The 24,853-nt window shown below is 36.9% G+C and overlaps 1 protein-coding gene and 1 long non-coding RNA gene across 2 annotated transcripts in view; one reads left to right on the forward strand and one right to left on the reverse strand.

The window, feature by feature from the left end:
• The window catches only part of LOC307142142, a 576,947-nt gene that overhangs the window by 538,811 nt on the left and 13,283 nt on the right, over window positions 1-24,853 (reverse strand). The gene's annotated exons all lie outside the window — the stretch shown is intronic.
• On the forward strand, window positions 3,785-17,564 carry spmip7 (sperm microtubule inner protein 7; the record flags this gene model as incomplete). The annotated part of the gene is made up of 9 exons (XM_079842726.1): window positions 3,785-4,316; window positions 4,427-4,485; window positions 8,664-8,740; window positions 9,591-9,729; window positions 9,806-9,873; window positions 10,666-10,707; window positions 11,009-11,116; window positions 11,204-11,305; window positions 17,438-17,564. The coding sequence occupies 9 exons, from the start codon at window positions 3,785-3,787 to the stop codon at window positions 17,562-17,564; spliced, it is 1,254 nt and encodes a 417-aa protein (XP_079698852.1).

Here is a 24,853-nt window from a genome sequence, read left to right on the forward strand (position 1 = left end):
TTTTTCAGGAGGACAATATTTTATAGAAGCGAGCAGCCCTCTATGGCATTTCTAGGCCTGGAGTAAAGCATTAATTCTTAATTGTTTACAGAGGAATTTGTTTACGTCTCTGCAAACACCACTGCAGTTGTTTGTGTGTCTTCAAACTCACTGGCGGTGCATTACTGAATGAAAATGCAAATTGAGGCATAAATAACATAAATGACTGTCAAATGGCCTCAATTAATTTAGTTAAACCTTAGAAACCTTTTGATCCGTTTTCACATCTTAATGAGCACCATCTTCATTGTATATTTCCACAACAGTGAGCATGAGTTTCTAGTTTTACTGATCACTAGTAAGCTGGAAATAGTTTGGTCGTGTCACATATGATTTTCTTCTTGGAGAATTTCAAGGGCCAGTGTAAGTCATAAAAACAGCTATGCCTTTTGAAAATCTAAAGGCTTTTTAATTTTTTTTTTTTTTTTAAAGGAATGTATAGGATAATGATTCATATTCAGCCTTGAAGCTTTATATTTAAGGTTGAATTGAGTCGAGAAGGACCTACGGTCTGTTTTCTGCAGTAAAGAACATAAAGCCTCAGATACTGTAACTTTCTTTTCTTTTGAAACAAAGCAAGCGCTATAAAAGGTGGTAAATTATTCAAAGGAAAGTCTGAATTTGAACCCCCACTGAAAACAGTGCTGACTTATAGTTTTTGGATTTTGTTCTCGCTCTCTTGTACCAGAACTTGGATCTTTTTCGACATAATTAAATTGGAGGGCAGGGGTGTTATACATGCAGAGCACCATTGTGTAATAATTCTAATTGGACTATTTTTAACCTGCCGTTTCCAGCGTTTACAGCTTCCTGAATGTTTGTTTGGTGTTTATGTTAATGAAGGCCCGAGTTTTAACATCGGCTATCAGCGCTTATCACCATCATCAGTGCCACGTTGTGACACCAGATATGCAAGGGCATTCTCATCAAGAGCACAAGCACACACACAGCCATATTAATGACAGAGCTGTTTTTCTAAACCCGCATAAAGAAGAATATTGCATTTGACCGTTTATATCAAGCCAACCATTTACTAATCTTTGGCCACTGAGGCAGACTGTATGAGATACATTTTGCTTCAGTGATCATGCATGAAAACCATCTTGGGAAAAAACACACCATAAACTCAAGATTATGCACTAAAGAATATTTCTTAGTAAGCTAATTGTAGTTCAAAGCGAACTATATTTTTTAGATGTTTTTTATATGTAGGCTATATATATAATGCATGGCCATGAAGCACCTTACTCTGACACCACAAACGGAACATATAACAAAAATTAATGATGATAATAAATATTCATTATATATACAATTATACAATATACATATACATGTGTGAATATTCATCTGTGTGTGTACATACACCAATTAGGCATAAGATTATGACCACTAACAGGTGAAGTGATTAACAGATTCAAGGCACCCGTTAGTGGGTGGGATATATTAGGGAGCAAGTGAACATTTTGTCTCCAAAGTTGATGTGTTAGCAGGAAAAATGGGCAAGCATAAGGATTTGAGTGAGTTTGACAAGAGCCAAATTGTGATGGCTAGACGACTGGGTCAGAGCATCTCCAAAACTGCAGCTCTTGTGGGGCGTTCCCGGTCTGCAGTGGTCAGTATCTATCAAAAGTGCTCCAAGGAAGGTACAGTGGTGAACCCGCGACAGGGTCATGGGCGGCCAAGGCTCATTGATGCATGTAGGGAGCGAAGGCTGGCCCGTGTGGCCTGATCAAACAGACAAGTTACTGTAGCTCAAATTGCTCAAGAAGTTAATGCTGGTTCTGATAGAAAGGTGTCAGAATACACAGTGCATCACAGTTTGTTGCGAATGAGGCTGCACTGCATAGCCGCAGACCAGGGTGCCCATGCTAACAGTGGGCATGTGAACATCAGAACTGGATCGCGGAGCAATGGAAGAAGGTGGCCTGGTCTGATGAATCATGTTTTCTTTTACATCACGTGGATGACCGGGTGGGTGGGTGTCGCTTTCCTGAGGAACACATGCACTATGGGAAGAAGGCAAGCCGGCAGAGCCAGTGTGGTGCTTTGGGCACTGTTCTGCTGGGAAACCTTGGGTCCTGCCATCAATGTGGATGTTACTTTGACAAGTACCACCTACCTAAGCATTGTTGCAGACCATGTACACCCTTTCATGGAAACAGTAGTCTCTGGTGGCTATTTCAGCAGGATAATGTGCCCTGCCACAAAGTAAAAATGGTTCAGGAATGTTTTGAGGAGCACAACAACGACTAGGGGTCTAGTGGAGTCCATGCCTCGAAAGGTCAGGGCTGTTTTGGCAGCAAAAGCGGGACCAACACAATATTAGATAATAATGTTATGCCTGATCGGTGTGTGTGTAATATTATATGTATGTATGTATGTATGTGTATGTATGTGTATGTATGTATGTATGTATGTATGTATGTATGTATGTATGTATATATATATATATATATATATATATATATATATATATATATATATATATATATATATATACTGTATATGCACCATCTTATATACTGTATATATATGTATTTATTTATTTTTTTTATTTTTTTGAGATCAACTTTTTATTTGGTTTTAACACAAGATGTACAATATACTTGTTATATATGTATATTAGTGTATATAAAGTAAAATCACTTCTCAAACTATATGCAATTGCCAAAGCCTTGCTAATAGGTAAATAAATACAGTACATTAAAAAAAAGTTAATAAAAAATTACATAAATACAAAGATAAAATACAATTGCAGTAATGTTAAGACCCATTTCAATTGTGCGCTAAACTTGAGAAAAAACGTGGTTTCAAGAGTGCAACAACAACTTTATCCCAGACATCTAAAGTGGAGCTACGTGCTTTATGACAGCCAATGATCTCTCTATAAGAACAATATCCCTGAAGTGGTTAAACCATTCTTTTATTAAAGGGGGTTCAGGAGAAAACCAAGAATGTATTATAGTTTTTTTTTAGCAGCAGTTAAACCTGCAAATATAATTTTCTTAGAAGCCAAATTAGTATTAATAAGATCAGTTTTGAAATGCGACAAAACCATTTTAAGACCATTATACCTCATATAACATATATAAATAAGCTGTTTGTGCTCTTTTTTTCTATCCTTGTGGCTGGGGACCAATTGTTCCCATAATTATAGTACAGCCTGAATGATATTTTGTAAAGCCTGAAAACTCATGATAGCTGCACATGGATACGTGTAATAACGCATTTCACATGTGAAATAACTGCATGGTGTCTGTAAGTGGTAGGGTTATAGTTAGGGTGTAATAATTATATCTGGCTTTATTTAGGACCACATCACATCATGTGAGACAATACCATCGCCCAAATTGCCTGAACTAGGTCTCCACCTAGTGATCTTTGAATGTTATTGCGGTTAGTTATTTTGCATTCAACGTCCTACATGCATTATAGTCATTACTACTTAAACAGTTAATCATCATTCTAATTCACATTTTAATGTTCAAAATAGAGACAAACTGTAATTCTTCTCAATAATGAGTTTTAGCTTCATTGTGAGCCTTTTCAGTCCCAGCGTGTCAATTTACAGACACATGCCAGTAATTTGACCTCCCGCTGACTGCAGTGACACAGGAGGCAATCTAATGACAAACTAATGACACAGTCTCCTGGCAACAGCGAATGCTGATGATTACACCTGTGGCTTCCATCTGCATAATCCCACATACCAGACCACATCTAGAAAAGAGATGCAGCGTTTATGGAAATATATTCCATTTATTGGTTAATTGTTGGCTTTTATAAATCATTAATGGAAGAGGAACGAGAACCTTACCGAGTAAGACTTATCACGACGCCCTGTGTGAGTTCAGATGGAGTGAGCAGGTGGCTGTGCAGACGTATGAATCTGCCCTGTGAGAAGGGTCCAGAGGGAAGGTATGACTTTGAGAGCATGGTCCAGACAGACAGACGTGCGTTCTCCAAATTCAATCCTGGAGCCCAGACGCCTGATGAAAATGCTCCTCTGGTGCCACTCCGTGACTATGAGACTCTAATAGATCCGTGCTCCGGTCAACTAAGTGCAGGGGCACAGGTGCGTCTGGAGGCAAAGAGCAGAACCCCATTCATCGAAACGGTTTACGCCCCGTCTAATCTGTGGGTTCCGGCAGGGGCACGAGACAGGCCTCAGACTCCTCCAACCAGACCTTCAGCTCTGATATATGACAATTCTGAGCACAAGAAGTGGAACTCCAGGGTGAAACCAGAGGCAGCATTGAAGGCGAACCTTGGAGGTAACTGCAACCTTTTTGTTATAGGCCTGCACGTTTGGAGTGACCGCAGCATTGTGTAACAAAAAGACTCTTACATATTTATTATTGTATTCCATATGCTTTGTTATCAGGTAGGACAAGTGCCCAGAGTATTAAACACCCCTCTCAGGACAGCGATGAAATAAATGCGGTCAGTCATGCTCAATTTTTCATCCCTGCTACTGGAATATTACTGTTGTATGCAGTTTGTTCGAAGCTATATCACTTTTACAGCACTGAACATTAACTATTCATGTGAAATGTGACTTAAAGAAATAGTTCACCCAAAAATGTGCATTCTGTCATCAGTTACTCACCCTTATGTTGCTCCAAACACATATGACTTTTATGTCTTCCTTGGAACATAAAAAGAGAAAAATTGAAGAATTGTACTGGTCGCTCTTTTACACGCAGTTACCATTAATGGGTCTGAGCTTAAAATCTTCAAAAATTACACAAACGTACCATAAAAGTATAAAAGTAAAATTATATACAAGACGTGTCACTGTAGTCTGAGAATTTAAACCATAATTGACTTTAAACTAGCTTTAATTTCTGGGCCCTGTTTGAGCCTGGTACCAGTGGCGTAGCAAGATCAGTCCCGGCCCCATATGCCAAATAAATTGTACGGGCCCCCCTAAACACGCCCCCCAAGTACATCGAAGAGACATTTAGCCTATAGTATTCACTGTACATTCACTGTAGTGTATCAAAATACCATATCAAACAATACCATAAAAACACACACTCTACCCAACAATTTTCACAACCAGAACGGAACAAAAACAAGTCTAAAACAATTAAGCTCAATGTCAATAATAAACTACTGATCTTGCACGGCGGCCCAAAATGTAAAAACATAAAACTCACTCATTTTAGTTGTATTCTCCCGACATTTCTTTCGGCAAACTCATCCACAATGTCATTGGTGTTTAATCTCACGGCTCCGTGCATTCTCGACGGAAAGAATTGCCAGTCCTAATAGTCTGTTTTGCGACATATAGAGCCCCGTAAATAATTTTTTTCTTGGCTTCAGTTTTGAAAATGAACGCTCTGCTGAAGCAAAAGTGACTTGATCCTTGTTTATACTCGACGCGTCCGCATTTCGCGTGGCGGTGTACTTTTCGCGCGTCTCCGCATCCGAGGATGCACGAGTTCTAGGCGAATCTAGCCGAACATCACATCTCATCACACCGGCACCCAGTTTGCACGTACAAATTAGGTGCTTATTTTTACTAAATGAGCCTACAACGTTATAAATAAGCCCTTTAATTGAAAATAAATATCCATGTTTATTTTTTTTTTTTTAATTCACGAAACTAAATTAAAATGTTTAGTGAATATATTTAAGAGATCGTTAATTTAGTTTTATACATCTGTACATACATTTTGTTCTCATGTCACAAGTAATAATATCAAGGTTTACTGAGTTTTACACGATTCTTTTGTAGTGTGGTTTTCGGTGAAGAGTATAAATATCGTCACATTCGTCGTCACCTGTGTGCATTCTTCTACTTCTCACCGCTGTTTCCTGATGATTTATAGAACAATTACTCCGAGTCGCCCTCTGTCGTTTCAAAGAATAGGACAAGCGCGTCAAGTGTAAACGCTTCGTCAGTTTGGAGAGGAGCGCGCGCAGTCAGCGGAGGCGAAAGTAACAAGGCTGCGTAAGCGGTGCACGTGAAGCTTTATGAGATAGAGTTGTTCTCAACAATCAAAAACCAGATCTTGAACTGTTGTCATCCTAGAGAGTATTTTAAAGGCTGCACGGAATGCGATCAATTTTGTGGAAGGGCTGGACAAGGCTTTGTTGCATCTCTTCACTAATTATGTGCCCCTTCGTAAGCTATATCGCGTTCTTCTCCTCATTTGCAAGTATGTGTGGCTGGACCACTGTGAACAAATCGGCAACTGATCGCAAAGCTGAAAATCGCCGACTCAGCTGGGAAGTTATGATGTCTAGCCGTTAGTAACCTCCATAGACTGTAAAAAAAAGTAACCTCTCAAGCTGTTTTCTGTTTTTAATTTGGCGCGGCAATGCAGCGTCATATAAAAAAATGACGGAGTAGCCTAGTTGTATGGCAGCCGCTGGTGCAAACAATAATAAACGCACACAATTAGACATTACGGAGAAACAAGAAATTACTACACATGACATGCATTCAAATATATATTTATTGTTGCCACGAATTAAAAATGAATTCCATTGTTTTAATTAAAAGTTCCCCATGGGCGGGCCCCTATTGCCCCGGGCCCATTTGCACGTGCATACCCTGCATGACCCTACTGCCTGGTACTATTAACCCATTTGTGCCCAAATATTTCTGAATAGTTTCATGCATATAGTCATGTTAATAGTGTCCTATGTGATCATGTTCTGCATTTATTTTCCCCAGGTTTTAGTTTTTTTTTTTTTGAAAATCGTATTTGAATGTGCGGCAACTATAGTCGCCGGTGAGCAAATAGGCCTATGTTGTATGCACCCCTTCTATGTCAAATTTGACTAGGAGGAGAACATTTGGCATCTAACTCAAAATAAGATCAATAGATACAACAAATCAATCTTTATTCATAAACAAATTTATTGTGAATAAAAGTCGAAGAACATTCAATGCAAACTCAAAAAAAGCTGCATCTATCTTATAATCTGTTGAATATGAAAATACAACAAACAACAAATACATTTGTCTTAAAGTGGTGGAACATAGTGCAGAACAAAGAGCAGCCATTAACAGGGCATTGTGTATCAAAAAGTTAAATGAAAATAAATAAATAAATGTAAAAAAATTACATCTATATAACAAAATAAATAAATAAACAAATAGTCCCATAGTATTCAATGGCTGACTGTAGAAGGTGATTTCATATAATAATGTAAATGTAAACTCAGTCTGAATTTCCACATTATAATGGAATCCTAAGCTACTAGTCATAAAAAGAATTAGGGTCATTGACCGATTAGAATGAAACCCATCCATTCCAAACTGGATGAAGGGTCCTCAATATTTTGGCCCTTACAAGACATAATATCATAAAATATAATATAATTTCCCTATCGAATTAAGGTCTACTGTATAGTAGAGATGTCAGTTAAAAGGTTGAGTTATGTTTTAGGTGGGATATTATGAAAGCAAAAAGCACAAAAGACCAAAAAACTTGATTTATTAACCTGTTAACACAGTATACCCCATTTCCCAATTATATACTTACAAGGCATTAGCCCTTGGACTTTTGACTAAGTGTACAATAAACTATAGATCTGTTGTAAGAATTGTTTTGTTTGGATGATTCTAGAGACCTTCACGATCATGTAGATATATATATGTCAACAAAAAATACTTATTAGTAACATGAAAATAACCTTTGTTTGGGAGGGTTTGCCTTCATTATGCTTCCTGGAAGTAGGAAGTTGGCAGCCTCATGTGACAGATAGGAAGTTAATACCTTTTTTTTTCTCTTGAAATCCTTTATTTGGTTGTTTTCTTGCATGTCATTGAGATTAAAAACATGGATACTATCTAGAAAAATACTTACAAAAGGAAAATGACAACTATACACTGCGGCAACTGTTGCCGGTGGGCTTAAATGTTGCTGCCTTCACGTGCTATTGAAAAGTGAAGTCATGATTACGAGCACATAAAAATTTTGACTTGAGCTGGTTCATGTCCAATTTTAACCATACATTTACAATGCTATCCAGATCGTCCGCTTGCTCAACATTCTGTAATTTCAGTCAAATGCAAACTATTTTCGATAACTCGTATATGTAAACATACACTACATTAATGACAAGACAATATGATCTAGCTGTTGGGGGGGGGGGGGGCATGTAGTTCTCCCCTCCACGCATGTTTAAAGTTTATAGCATGTAATCCAGTCGAATGCGTTTTCGATTAGGCCTTCCTCTGGAAGTGGTCAAAGGACGAAGGTGGACAAGTTCAAAACGTTTTAGACCTCGTTTCCGCCAGTAGCGTCCTTACTTGTGATATGATCGAATCTGAATACCAGGTGTAAATAGGGCCCTTGACGCATCTGTGAGAGATGTTGCGATGTTCGATTCCTGAATGAATCGTTCATTTTACTTTGGCTGTTTTCACAGTTTACTTGTATGCTGCTTTTGCGTCTTTTTTGAAACATAAAGGCTCGTCCCCATGAATTGTCATTAGCTACATGGAAAAGAGCTCAAATAATTCTTCAAAATGATCCATTTTGTGTTCCATGGAAGAAAGAACGATTTTTAAAAAACTCAATTTGTTATATTTGCCCTGTTACATCACACTTTTAGACCATAGACATATGCCATTGTGTCTTCTTACTATCCCTTTATAGGTTGCAGAACCATCTGTTCTTTTTGATAGCACTGCAACGGCAGCTCGACAATACATCTACACTTCTGCAGCCCAAAGGTCTGAATGTGTTTGCTCTAAAAGCTCCCTTAACAGCAGAACTACAATTTATTTTCCAAGACTCTCTCAACTTGACCAATTGGTGCTTTCTGTATCATTTGTCTGTCTATACATTTGACAGGCACTTTTATCTGAAACGTACAGTGCATTCAAGGTATATATGTAAAGGTATACATTTTGTCAATTTATGTTTGCTGCACGACCCTGGCATTTCTGGTAACACATATGCTGGTCCAATGTGCTTAGACAAAAGTTGTTCATGATGTGCTTAGACAAAAGTTGTTCATGATTTCCTACTGATCCTTTTAGTTATGATATTATGAACACAGAGCTCTCATTGAGTTTTCAGGTCTATCCTGTAGCTTATGGTATCTTTCTATTTTTATATAATACTGTAATTTAAGATGAAATCAATATCTCAGGCCCATGTTTTTGGTTATTTAGTTGTTAAAGTCAGCACAAACTGGAAGTTGCAATAGTCTTTTCTTCCCTATTATGACATATAGCCATTTGATGAACAAGAAAAATGTAGGGCTTTTTTTGTCCATCAGGGATTGATTGGATGGTTTTGGTTTGCTATTGCTGTGATGTCATATGAGTGACAGGTTGTCCCGCCCTCACAAACACGTCATTAGAGAAGAGAAGAGATGTCATTGCAAAAGGGAGGGGAAGTTATTTTGATGAAAGATTACGAGGCCACATGAATAAAAAAAAAAAAAAATCCTTTATAATAACTACGCAATATTTGATTTCATGCTGACTTTAAACACCCATGTAAAAAGTAGGATAATGTTGCTGACAGCTGAGTGTTTGTATCCCTTATGCATGTGTGTGGATATGCTCTGTATAGAGGTTATGAGAATGTAGACTGGGACTCAAAGTTACCTCCTCGCCACAAACCACCCACAACTACACTGGAAAAAATGGCTGACCCCGTGAGTCAACGTTTCATGCTGAAGCGATACCACAGCAGACCTGAGCTGTGGCAGGTGAGTGTGCTGCAATGGAAATGAGGTTACTTCCGCTGAAGATCTGAGACCCTGAGAAAGATTTTTTTGCTTTCAGGCTATTGGATCACATTGGAACAAACATCAGTTGCGTGGCACATTTAACGCAAGGAAACCCATCAGCTTGTAAGTGATTTAAATAACCCATTTGGCAGACATTTTGGTAACACTTTATTTTGATGGCCCCTTTAGAAGATTCTGTTGACTATAAGTAACTTTGCAACTACATGTAAACTAACTCTCATTAGAGTATTAGTAGACTGTCTGCTTAGTAACTCTTTATTGTGATGCTCCAACAGACATTCTACTCACTAACTTTGCAGCTACATGTCAACTTATTCTAAAGGCCATTACATTCTCCGCAAGAACAGAGAAAAAAGTTCTCACTCCCAGGGCTGCGAGAGCAAAATGATGTAATTTTGTTCTCGAAGCCCTAGTTTGGTTCTCACAGCTTGTTCTTGACACATCATCTGAGCAGAACTTTTTTTTTTGTGGGCGTCCGAGAACTATTGTGTGATTGGTCAGAAATTTAAAGTGGGCGGGGTTAATGCAGAGAAACGGAAATGTTTGGCACCTGCTTTTCTCGTGAAGAATGAAATGTCCTGGACAAAATTAACTTTGTTCTTGTTCTTGCCACCTCGAGAAAACTAACACATTTCTTTGTTCTTGCGGAGTATGTACCAAGCTTAACCCTAACCCTACCAGTCTACTAATACTCTACTAACACTCTAATGAGAATTAGTAGACATCCACAGTGTCTTGCTTTTCCTGGGAATCGAACCCATGACCTTGGCATCTCTAATACCATTCTCTACAGTTTGAGCTACAGCTTTTTATTTTTAGGTTCTGAGTTTATACTGTATGCTTGCACATTTATATCAATATCTCTGTGTATAATAAATTGTTTTCAATTAACAGCACCAGTCCATGTCCAAAATCAGGCCATGTACCTTTATATTGGTAAGCAGATGCAGATATCTTTAGTTATGTAATGATTATTTCTAAACACAAATGTTTGTTAAACTACAACTGCCTTAAATTAAGTACAATCAACTTGGCAGTGCAAGTCATTTCATCTTAAATTGCATTAAACTGACTTAAAAGGAGAATCTTGTATAACAAGTAACATGTAAAAACATGTTATCATGACTTATTGATCATGTCTTTTTTACAGTTACAGATATGCAACTGTATTGCTGCTTAAGTATTATCCAGTACATTTATTAAGGCTTTGAGAGATAGTTGTGATCTTTCTGTACAGCGGTACGGTAGGCTCTGAGAACATGGGCAGTGTGGACGTCCCAGAAGAAGACTTCGTCCCTCTGACTGTTCTGCGGACCACAGTGCCTCCTCACACCCCTGCCAGCTAGTATGAGTCTGCTCTGTGTTTTTGTGTATACATCATAACCCTTCTACAGAACTGTTCATAAGGAAGATGTTTTGTTTTGCTCTGTAGCCGAACTGCTATACCTGGTTACACTGGAAAAGCCAAGTTTGACAGACCACAAACCTCAGCCGTCAGTCTGCCTTCTTTACCGTATACTCCACAAACAACAGGGTAAGGCATTACAACATTTCAGATTAAGATATTTTGCTTTGTCTGCGATGGACTGGCCATCTTTCCATCATCCCGTGACCACATAGGACAAGTGGTTTGGAAATTAATGACTGTATATTTTCAACATTATTGTCTTGACTCTTGACAAATAATCACTTTTCTCTTAATCATTAGACAGACACTTATCCAAATAGTGCAAGGGATACTTAACTCTCTGGTGCTCTTTGTTTAGGGGTTGCATTGGTTGTCTTCCCGGTCATAAATGACCGGACACCTAAAAATTAAACTTTCCTCCACCCCAGTAAAACCAATACAATTTATATTTCTTCAATAATATTTTTTCTTTTTAATTTTGTATTTTGAGATGATTTGAGGGTATTTTTTTTATATTTATGCAATAATTATGGTATATTTTTGCCATTGAAAATTATACCAATTTTTGTGTGTGTAATTTTTGTAATTTTTTTTTAATTATTGCAGTATTTCAGGTTAAAATAGAGACTAGGCATTCAAAATATTTTTTTTGGAAGGCAGATTAGCGCCCTCTTTTGGAATTATTTAAGAAATGATGCAACCATGGGTGTAATCACTAGATGTCTCTATGGAGAGGCTTGAGAATTCCCAAGTTCTCTTTTGAACACATTTAATAATTTTTTTTTTTATGGATTTGAAAGTATATTTAAAAAATCTCAAAGACTATTTATTATACATTTTTAGATATTTTTGTTGATGTTAGAATTATAGATTTTGTCTGTGAATTTGTGTTTTTGCAGATTTCCCATTCATTTCCTATGGTGTCATTTTTGAACGAAGAGCACAAGTGGGAGTATTTTTTTTTACGACCACTTAGCATGCTCGAATCATGCCCTCAATTTGTGTGTGTGTGTTTACATACCTAATGCTAGAAAAGTCACAGAGTTTCATATCATTCTGATGAAGCTGTGATTTAAAAAAAATTCCAAATGTGGTTCATAGGTTCAGTTTTTCATGGGTGTGTGTGTGTGTGTGTGTGTGTGTGTGTGTGTGTGTGTGTGTGTGTGTGTGTGTGTGTGTGTGTGTGTGTGTGTGTGTGTGTGTGTGTGTGTGTGTGTGTGTGTGTGTGTGTGTGTGTGTGTGTGTGTGTGTGTGTGTGTGTGTGTGTGTGTGTGTGTGTGTGTGTGTGTGTGTAAGTGTGCGTGTGTGCGTGTGTGTGTGAGTGGATATGTCAATATCACACTCTTGATGTTTTAGAGAGTCACCCCTTTACTGCTGTGTACTTTTTTCAGCATTGTGGCCGATTTGTAGATTGTACACACACAAATTCTGTGAATTTTTGTGTTTTTGCAGATTTCCCATTCATTTCCTCTGGGGGTCATTTATGACCGAAGACAATGAACGCTACTTTTTTTTTTTACGACCAATTAGCATGCTCGAATCATGACCCCAAATTTTGGGGTCCTAATGCAAGAAAAGTCACCAAGTTTCATATCATTCCGATGAAGCTGTGATTTTTAACATTTCAAAACAGAAAGTTTCCCGGTCAGAAATGACCGAAGAGCACCAGAGGGTTAAAAGGCATACATTTTGTAAATGTATGTTTTTTTTACAATCGCTAGGACACATTTCTCGATAATTAAGCCACTTTTCGAAAACTCTTCACACAGTGAGCACAACAGAAATCTATGTGGGATCAACTGTGGATCCTTTATCATTGCCTTGGCACAAAATACATTCAATGACTACATCTTTCAAATTACATCTCACTTTGACACAACAACCGCCAAAACTCTGTGTACTTACTGGCAATTTGCACATGCTTACATACTGTTTTCAACACTGTTAAACTTAAGTTCAAAACAATAACATAATACATAACTGAATAAGACACAAATTTGCTACATTTCTACAGTAATATTGAAATGAATCTTAAAAATCAAATACTAGCAAAGCAATTAGATGAAAATGAACACCTACACAAGCGTTAGTCTTTCCATTTCATTACCATCCATTGAAAAGGGGAAACCTAGGAATAAGTTTTGTATCTTAATGTAAACATGGGCTATGTAACACATACTGCAGTGCATTATAAACAGCAGAGATAGCCACTCTTGTTTTGCAAAGAAATTGTACAAAAGAAAACATAATGCTACCTGATGTTAGTGTTTTTTAGGTCTGTGTTTTATGAGTGAGAAAGTGTGTTTGTTGGTTGAAAACCTTTGCTAGTGTTCTGGAAGAATGAGTTGATTTGAGACATGTATGAAGTGTTTTGGTAGTGCGTTTTGAATGTGAAATTAACTGCTGTGCCAAACTGAAAGTTTATTAGGAGAACTGTGTGAAGAATTTTGAAAAAATGACTCAAGTATTGAGAAATGTGTCCTAGCGATTGTAAAAAAAAAAACTGTAAGGCATAGATTAAGATCAAGTTATGATACAAGATCAAGTTGTGTTTTATGTTGCTTTAACTCATCAAAATAAGTTAAACCATTTTCAACTTTCAACTCAAAAGTCATATAAGATTCAACTAATTTTTAAGTCAGTTTAATGTAATTTGAAATGAAATTACTGTTTTTCTCGATTGTTTACACACATTTTCTGAAAGCATGCCTCATACTCTCAGAACTCTAAACAGAAATAAAAAAACTCACACACAATGGACAAAACCCCTCAATTCTCCTGAAAAATTAAACTTTACATTCAAAACAATGTTATTTCTTCTCAAAATTGTATTTTGTTTTCAAATGACACACACAAACTATAGACATTTATAAGAACCAGTTGAACACTGATGTGCTCAATGTAAAATACTATAATGAATGGAAAACACTTCTTCTCCATTCATCATAATGACTTAGGTCTTTTTTCGTTTCATTGTTACACTTACTACAGACAGTACATACATATGTGTGTTGTAAAATATTTGAGAATATTGTTTTTATACTCAGAACACACAAATACACGGTAACAAATATATTTTATTTTTCCGACAAAAACAATGTACACAGTGTACATCCCAACCAACACAACGTTGCACGTACAGTGGTCTACATACAAAACAACACAAGAATTTACGGTATACAGTTACAGTAAAAAAAGAAAAGAAAAAAGAACTATGCTGCTCCAAAACAGAAGAGCTCACCTGCTAAAGCTCTGTTTGCTAACTGTAAAACTGTGTGACAGGTCTTTGCCCATGTGATGAGTCAGTGTGCATGTTTGAATGGCAGTGTGTTCCTTGTGAATGTTATGCCAAATGCAGAGAATTATGTGTAGTGTTTTGAAAAAAAGTGTGTTTTAGAGCTGCAATTTGAGTGTAAAGCAGGAATTGTACTTGTAGTTTAGCAGAATGGGTTCAGGGGGTTGGTGCATGAGTTACATGTTGTGGTCATTGTGTCTCAGTACCAGTATTTGTGTGTAAACAATTGAGGAAAAACTGTAAATGACTTTAACATCTAATTTGATTGCCCTGAAAATTAAGGCAGCAACTATTTTTAGTGTTAATATTGAAATAATAAACTAAAACTGAAATACTAATTAATAAAAACTATATAGACATATTTTTTAAACCCCCAACACTTACAATAACAATGACAAAAAAACACACACAAAACTCAAATTAAAATGGAAAAAAATAAAAACGTATTCATAACAACAACAACAGTCTCCAAATGACACTAAAATAACACTGCTCTGTATTGGAGTAATGAGAACCTAATGACAATAACCAATGACAATAATGGGAATTACAAAAAAAAAAAGAAAAAAAGAAGAAAAAAAAGAAAATTCACAAGTAAAATGCTTGGAGAACTGCAGAATTTGCAGGGGACATGTGCTTAATTTCCATGTAAATATTGACAAACAGAAAAAAATCTTAAAGGCCCTAAAATAGAAGGCCTAATAATTTTCTTTATGCAAATAAAAAAAAATTTTTTTGAGACCCTGGATGCATTTTCATTAGATTCATCCTTAAGACCTTTTCACAGAGAAATGCAATACCATTTTTTTTGTATTATCATCACTAACATATCACCTCATTGTACCGTTTTTTCTCAGTAGGTGGCAGCAGTGCTTTGTATTCTGAACGTTCTTTTGCAAGTCAACTTTTCTGGTCAAACCACAAACATACACAAATTCCCTGAAATAAGTTAATAATGTTTAATTTTATAAATCAATAATAATTTAAATAATTGAATACTCTAATATAAATCTTGCATAATTGCCTTGTCAGAAACTACAAGGTAATTGATATTTGCTAAAAACATAATGGTGATCAAGTAATGATCTAGAATGCTAATCGATCAAGCCTAGCCTGTGTCATAACATACATTCTATTAGAGCTCTAGTAAACATGCCCTGTAACAGTAAGCACATCACAGGATCACTCTGTGGGCGTTTCCCACAAACCTTTGCAGTCATTTTTTATCTTCTGATCTCTGTCTCTGCCTTAGTATGTGCACTGTCAAACTTATTTTTTTAAGCTCCCGCATGTTCCCCTTCTGTCAGAGGCTGAGCTCTTTGTCTGCCCTAGATTTACTGCTCTTCAAGCTACTCTGCAGCATGTGGCAACAACTGGAGGTGTGTGAACTGCGTCTTACAGCATCGCTTAATAGACCCCTACATGACGTGTCAAGCTGAACAAAGTTCAGGCCATCTTGTAAAGCAGACAGGATAAATAACGAGACGTGCTGCAGAACAATAAAGGAAGAAGATACTTTAATTTCTATATTTTTAAATTGGAAAAAAGCCCCAAAAAAGTCATGAAGCACTGTTGTTTTCTGTGGGTTTGTGAAGAGTCAAATCAGACAGACACTACTGGGAACAAAACCAGCCCAGCAGCGCTCTTCCACCCTCTGTCTGCAACGGCAAAACGTCCTCGGCTTTCAGAATGAGTAGGAATGAGGCATCTGCAGCTCGAGTAAAGAGGAAGAAGGAGGAGGAGGTGTTTGAGAGAAGCACTGGAGGAAAACCAAACTCCTCACCCAGGGACCGGGTGGTTTTTTTTGAAAACGTGTTTCCTAGCTGGGCCCCAGAAGAGCTGTTTTACCATCTTTTTGGAGCAGACCTCTCCAGATGGCCCTATCCTAAGCTGAGCTGCTCTTGTTGCCGGTGGTAATCGTGGTTTTTACTCAACCCAGATCCATTTTCCTGGAGTCACCGGTGCTCTGAAATCTGTTTCCTTTGCCGATAAAACAGGCCTCCCATCTCTTTTCCTTACAGCAGAAAGTCAGCACCTTTACAACTTCCTCTAACTCTCTCCTACTCCTTTTTTGGTGATAATTCAAGTGTCTCCAAACTGTTTGTATTCTTCTGCAGCGTTCGTCGTAAATGTCAGACTCTGACATTGTTTGTTTTCTGGAAAATCGGACATCAGTGAATAACTTCACACTCCCTTTTTCAAAGCATTAGTGAGTAGATACAGTAGTTGACACATAAAAGATGTCTATCAACTTTTTCCGTCAACATCAAGATTCTAGGTTTAGCCTTATTTTAGTCATTTGTTCACGTGAAAATGGTCCTGTGGCAAATTATTAATAAATAAATATGTTACAGTGAGGCAACTAATTCATTAAAATAACTTTTATCAATTCAATTATGATAACTAATTATAATTAATTAATTAAAATAAACTATTTAATGTATTTTCTTTTAATTTGTTACATTGATTAAATTAATATTACAGGTTCGATACAAGTTAAGCCTGTTCATCAACATTTGTGGCATGTTGATTTACCTCAAAAAGTTAATTTATTTAATTAAAAAAGACACTTAAGCAAACGGGGCGGATTTTTGAAGGATTTAAAAGCAGAAATGTTAGGCTTAACATTTTATAAAAGCACTAACATGTATTTTTTGAGCTGTCAAGTTGTTCTTGGTACTGTTACAGCTGCATTTTGGATATAACATTACACAGAAAAGTTTAGTAAGCAATATTAATTAGGTGTCTTTTCACACTAAAACCAACATATTACAAACATATATCATATAACATACACATTAACCATATATGCATATTGTTTATGTCTTGTGGCTATATGACTTAAACGTATTTGAACATTTACAGATTCAAATGTCAAGTTTTGTGGTAATCAAGATTATGCCACGTGCAGAATATTCCTTTAATATGAACATTCCCAGTTTCACCAAGTGTTCCCTTTCTAGAAGCCGTCCTGGTACCCGGAGCTCCCCACACTACGGACACAAGGCCCCTCTATCAGGAATGGTTACCACTGTCCCACCGGGAAACCCTTACTTTCATCCCAAAGCCCCGGTACTTTCCATGAAATAACTCTATAAGCACGACATGTTCCTTAAAGAGAAGAATAAATGATGAAGAAGTGTGGGAAATGAGAGCCTCCCTTTTCATGAAATCCAATCTGTGTTTGTGAATAGATCTATAATGATGCTATGTCAATGACTGATTCTCTGAGCTCTGAATAATGAGATGTTTTATTAGCATAATTTCCCTTGATTTAGATGAGTGCTTCTGAAAATGTGGAGGTTGTGCCATTGTCTTAAACATTCACTGTCGATGCGGGTGCGTGTGGGCTTACGTATTTGACTATATGTGTGTCCATGCGGATAAATGAGTGCATCATTTTCTCACAGATCCTCTTCTGCATACTTTCATTGCCTTGGTACATTCAAAAAGCACTTAAAAGCTGTGCGTGGAAAGAGCTACTTTGTGGTTACGCAGCAATGGCAATGCAAATAAAACTTTGCCTGATCTGGTCTTAAAAGAAAACAAAAGACATGCATTTCTGAAATGCTCTAGTTTTGCACACCAAGAACTGTGGTTTGGAGAATAAAAGAAAGAATACCAGTGCAGCTTCACCTGCTTACAGGAAATAGGAACATGCTGGTTTCCTGTTTCCCCCTTTGTCGTCTTTGCACTTCTATGTTGAAAACAGTCCGCTCTGGAAGCAGCTCAGTTGAATCCACCAGTTGAAAACGCCTAGAAAACACCAAGTAAGACTCAACATGCATTTATGACTGAAAAGGCGCTCAAAACCAAACAAATTCATTCATTAAGGTAGTACACAGGAGTAGAGGAAACGGTTAGATGTCATTGTAACTAATGCTTTGCACTATGTTGAACATCATATCTGTTTTTGGCCAGTGGGAAAACTTTCTCTGTTTTCGGTTAGCTTGACAGCTGAGCCGCATAGTGGGAATAAAACCCTGTCTGCGGTATTTCCAGAGATGGAGATGTGGTTAACAGATAACTAACGTCCATCTTGGGGCCAATGAAAGGGATCAGACTTGTCTTTTGTTTCAGGGTCTGAAGCGCTTTCTCTAGGTTGACCTTCAGCCCATCACTAGGAGCCCGTTAGACAAAGTAAAGCCCTTTCCGAGATGAGACAGACTCAGCACAATAGATGTAAGTTGTTGAAACAGACTCTTATGTTTCTGAGATTTTCCTAATGATCGTGCAATACAGAGATCTACATCTACAAATAGACAAAAGTAATGTCTGAGAATTCTAAAGGTGCAGTCACATTATTGAAATTTCGGCAAGATTTCACGATCAAAAAAAGTATTTTTGTCTATTGGCAATAGCGATGTATGAAGAGGCTCACACAGCATGACCCTTTCTGTTGGTCAACACAGTGAATTTATGTGACCAGCTTGAACCTGTTGCAAAATCTTTTGCCCTCACACAAAAGTTCAGATTGTGTGGATTCATATTGAAATGACCGAATTTCACCCACAAAACTCGCTGAACAACGGTTAATGTGACCGCACCTTAACCGCTTTATTCTGTAATGATCCAGATGAGATGTTAATCAAAAGTCATTGCTCAATTGCATAGGAGCCCAGCACTTAAATATTACTATTTTAATTTTAATATATTAAAATTGAACCACTGAAGCACCAAAATTGGTGCTATATGGCACTTAAAAAGGTTCCACTATGATTATGAGCCAAGAACCACTTTTAGTGCCATATAGAACCTTTTTTTTTTTGAGTGTACAGATAATGACATTATTATAATAATGTCATTATCTGTACACTCTAAAAAAAAGTTCTACACTCACCTAAAGGATTATTAGGAACACCTGTTCAAATTCTCATTAATGCAATTATCTAATCAACCAATCACATGGCAGTTGCTTCAATGCATTTAGGGGTGTGGTCCTGGTCAAGACAATCTCCTGAACTCCAAACTGAATGTCAGAATGGGAAAGAAAGGTGATTTAAGCAATTTTTAGCGTGGCATGGTTGTTGGTGCCAGACGGGCCGGTCTGAGTATTTCACAATCTGCTCAGTTATTGGGATTTTCACGCACAACCATTTGTTTACAAAGAATGGTGTGAAAAGGGAAAAACATCCAGTATGCGGCAGTCCTGTGGGCGAAAATGCCTAGAGGTCAGAGTGGGCCGACTGATTCAAGCTGATAGAGGAGCAACTTTGACTGAAATAACCACTCGTTACAACCGAGGTATGCAGCAAAGCATTTGTGAAGCCACAACACGCACAACCTTGAGGCGGATGGGCTACAACAGCAGAAGACCCCACCGGGTACCACTCATCTCCACTACAAATAGGAAAAAGAGGCTACAATTTGCACAAGCTCACCAAAATTGGACAGTTGAAGACTGGAAAAATGTTGCCTTGTCTGATGAGTCTTGATTTCTGTTGAGACATTCAGATGGTAGAGTCAGAATTTGGCATAAACAGAATGAGAACATGGATCCATCATGCCTTGTTTCCACTGTGCAGGCTGGTGGTGGTGGTGGTGTAATGGTGTGGGGGATGTTTTCTAGGCACACTTTAGGCCCCTTAGTACCAATTGGGCATTGTTTAAATGCCACGGCCTACCTGAGCATTGTTTCTGACCATGTCCATCCCTTTATGACCACCATGTACCCATCCTCTGATGGTTACTTCCAGCAGGATAATGCACCACAAAGCTCGAATCATTTCAAATTGGTTTCTTGAACATGACAATGAGTTCACTGTACTAAAATGGCCCCCACAGTTACCAGATCTCAACACAATAGAGCATCTTTGGGATGTGGTGGAACGGGAGCTTCGTGCCCTGGATGTGCATCCCACAAATCTCCATCAACTGCAAGATGCTATCCTATATATATGGGCCAACATTTCTAAAGAATGTTTTCAGCACCTTGTTGAATCAATGCCACGTAGAATTAAGGCAGCTCTGAAGGCGAAAGGGGGTCAAACACAGTATTAGTATGGTGTTCCTAATAATCCTTTAGGTGAGTGTATATGGCACTAAAAGTGGTTTTTGGCTCATAATCATAGGGGAACCTTTTTAAGTGCCATATAGCACCAATTTTGGTGCTTCAGTGGTTCTTCAGCAGTTCTTCAGCGGTTCTTTTGCAGCGACTAAGGTGCTATATAGCACCGCTACCATAAACAGAACATGTTAAGATATGGTGCTATATAGCACCAAAAGTGGTTCCTCTATGATTACGACGAAGAACCACTTTTAGTGCCATATAGAACCTTTTTTATTTTATTTTTAGAGTGTATCAGTTTCTTGGAAAAAGCAGCTGAAAGTGTTACCATGTCCAAACAAAGTGAGTTAAATTATATTGTTTTAATATTGATACAGAACTACCAGAAGCAGAATAGAGTCAGGCTCAGGAGGTTGCAGGGAAGGGAGTTTGTTTTTCTTTTTGGAATAAGAGACATTTACATGTAATCCTTTTGCAGACGCTTTAATCCAAAGTGACTTACAGATGAGGAGAGCAATAGAAGCAGTTAAACGAACAAACGTTTTAAGGCATAGCTCACCCAAAAAAATTTCTTTCTGCTGAACACAAAATATATTTCTGCTGATATTTTGAAGAATGTTTCTAACCAAACAGTTGATGGGTGCCATTGACTTCCATAGTATTTTTTCACGTGTATACTATGGAAGTCAATGGTTAAACCATTTGTTGTTATAGGTATAATTTGCATTATGTTTGATAGTACACGCCAAGAGACGATTACAATAGCCAGTCTGGAGTTGTGTAGCATGCAAAGGAAGGGCCTAATATTGTACAAGGCAAATCTGCAGGACCAGGCAGTGGTCTGTGAACTGATCATCAATAACACACTCCAAGATTCCTGGCTGTCCCGGAAGGAGTTATGTCTGGAGAAGTTGTACACACAAAAAAAATGTTTCAGGCCCTTCATAGACATGACACATTTAAATTCTGTTCACATTACTTAAACTTAATTTAATTGTGTTCAATCAACCTAATATATTTCAAACTGAAGTTTACTTAATTCATTTGTGTTAAAACTACATGAATCATTTTTGTTGACAACTAACTGGGCAGTGGATCTGTAGTTCCCAGCATGCTTTGCAAGGGACTGCATTAAGAGAGTAAATTTAGGGATTCAATTGTTATTTGATGTGTTTTTTCGAGCCCGATCTCACGGAAATGCGTATAAATAATACGAGTGTGCAATCTCGTGGAATGTATACGCCAAAATGAGTAAATGAGTTTTGGCGTGCATATGGTACGCCGTTTTTCGCGTGCATATGATACGCAATTTATGGCATGCATATGACACCCTTTTTTTTTCGTAGGGTGAGGGTAGGGGTTGGGGAATGCGTACGTATAATACGCCATAAAGTGTGTATCATATGCACGCGAAAAACGGCTCAGCAACGGCTGCAAACTCAATTTGGCGTATACATTCCACGAGATTGCACACTCGTACTATTGATACACATTGTCATGAGATCGTGTTGGTTTTTTCAGTAAGGTAAAGATGTTGTTATAGTTCATGTTAGTGTTTAATGTTCCGTTTTGATGGACATTTAGAGGAGTTTATGTAATGTTTTTGAGTTTTGTAGTTACCATTGCAGAAGAGTAGGCTGTGTGCAGTAATGTCAGGAGTGACACCAGTCTTTTCTTATATTTTCGTAATAAACATTGTGTATGATGATGAATGAAACTGCTTATACTTGATTTTCCAATGAGATGTTTTAATTAAAGTATCAAAATATCATTTAAACTGTATTTGATAAATATGTACCAACTCAATTACATTGTCCCAAATTGAGTTGGACCAAATCAGTTACATTTCATTGCATGAATTTGTTACACATATTTATTGGATGGAAAACCTCTCCACAAATTAAATTGAGTTTGTCCAATGAGTTATTTTTTTTAGTGAAGTGTTGGGTTGGCTGAAACCACTAGCAGTTCTGTCTTTGCAAGGTTGAGTTAAAGGTGATGGTCTTTCATCCAGCAAGAAATGTCTTCCAGGTGGGCCGAGATGCGAGTAGCTACAACCGGATCATCCGCTTGGAATGAGAGGTAGAGTTGTGTCATCAGCATAGCAGTGATAGGGAAAGCCATGTTTCTGAATGACAGATCCTATGGAGAAGAGAAGTGGTACACTGAGCCCTGAGGTGCCCCAGTAGCTAGATGTTGCGACTTAGACACCTAACCGCTCCAAGACACCCTGACGGACCTATCTGAGAGGAGACTTGAACCACTGGAGTGCAGTTCCTGAGATGCCCATTGTCAAGAGGGTTGATGGGATTCTTGATTGATATTAACTGTGTCAAAAGCAGCAGACAGATCCAGCAAGATGAGTACCACCAGTGAATTAAGTACAATTGAGACAAGAAAGGTGCATTTATAAATAAAAAAATGTATAGTGTTAGTTATACATTTATGCTGATTAATATACTGTAGCTTAACAGTATATTGTTTTTATCACATGCTCTTTAGAAAAATGTGCCTCTGACAACATTTCTGCAAAATGAAATAGCATTGCTTCTTGCATGTTTCACAACACTTTCAAATTGAAATAACAAGTAAGTGGTGCTAAGTAAAGCATGTTCAATTCTCTCCAAAATGGATAACTGTGAATGTAACAATGTTTTATTCAATTGGTTGTTGTTGTATTGCAGCAGTTCAGAAATTATATGTTCGGTGTATGATGCTATCACGTTTGAAAATAGCGTACCTTCTAAAACTAAACCCTACTCTAAACCTAACCAAAAGTGTTAGCAAGCATGAGAAAAACAATCATGCCATTTTAGCTTGTGTCTACACTTCTTTGAGCTCTTTTATTGAGTGTTTTGACTCTTATCTGAGTCCCGCTAGTGCAATGCTATACCAGATGAGCTATCAAGCAAGTTTACCTCAAAATCCATACATATGGAGCTGATTACACTCTTAAAAATAAAGTTCTTTATTGGCATCTACAGTTTCATGAAGAACCATTAACAGTCCTTCCCATTGCACAAAAAGGTTCTTTATAGTGGATTCTTTAGATTATATAAGTGCTTTTCACACCAAGAAGAAATTTCCGTAACACTTTATAATAACTACACGTTATGAAGCATTGTTAAGCATTAGTAAATAGTTAATTCATAATTTATAAAGCATTAATAGACATTAATAGGCAGTTTATAAATACAGCTATAAATGCTTTATTCTTGATTTATAAACATCTATAATGTGTTTAATAATTGTATTTTCATACTTTATAAATGATCAATTTATCATTTCTAAATTAAGTATTACATTATTTACAAACCAGTTATTTAAGAGTTGTCAGTGGTTCATAAGATCATTTAGAAACTGTAAATAAAGGATAAATAAACTATTTAATTGTACATTTATAAATGTTTATAAATCTGCTCAGTGTGCTAATAAATGCTTTATTAACATATATTTCCACTGTAATTCATGATTCATTCAGGTAGTTATAAAACATAGTTGTCAGTTAACTATTTTTGTGCGCTCATCTAAAGTGAGGACTATTTATGCCTCGTAAAGCTTTTACAAAGGCTCAGTTCTCTTCTGAACATAAAAAGGAAACAAACACAACACAGAAGAATATAGCACATAGACATATTTATTTCAAAATGCAAAAATGGAGACTGTACAACTAGTAACTTAATATAAAATTAAAATTAAACCTCTTCAATGTCATAGAAAATAATATTCCTGTAGACCACCAGAAAACATAACTGCAGTCAAATGAAACTAAGCCTCTGCAATCTGAAATAAAAATACATTCCTGTAAAGTGTAAACATTGCTGAATAAAAATGTACCAGTGGATTACACTGGATTACAGGAGTGGCAAAATACAACAAATACAATTTAGATAAAACAATAATAATATAATAAAATATTTTGCTGTGTCAAAACAGTAATAACTTTAAAACATTAGAGAACTGAGCCTTTAAATCTTCTTTGTAAAAGCTTTACGAGGCATAAATAGTCCTCACTTTAGATGAGCTCACAGAAATAGTTAACTGACAACTACTAAATGTTTTATAACTACCTGAATTACAGTGGAAATATATGTTAATAAAGCATTTATTAACACACTGAGTAACTATTACTATATGTCTAAATGATAAGATGTATACATGTATATTTAAATAGTTTATTAATCCTTTACTTACACTTTCTAAATGATCTGATGAACCACTGACAACTCCTAAATAGCTGGTTTGTAAATACTGTAATACTTAATTTAGAAATGATAAATTGATCATTTATAAAGTATGAAAATACAATTATTAAACACAGTATAGATATGCTTATAAATCAAGAATAAAGTATTTATAGCTGTATTTATAA

Source organism: Gobio gobio (assembly GCF_949357685.1).
Source record: "Gobio gobio genome assembly, chromosome: 18".
Taxonomy (NCBI): Eukaryota; Metazoa; Chordata; class Actinopteri; order Cypriniformes; family Gobionidae; genus Gobio; species Gobio gobio.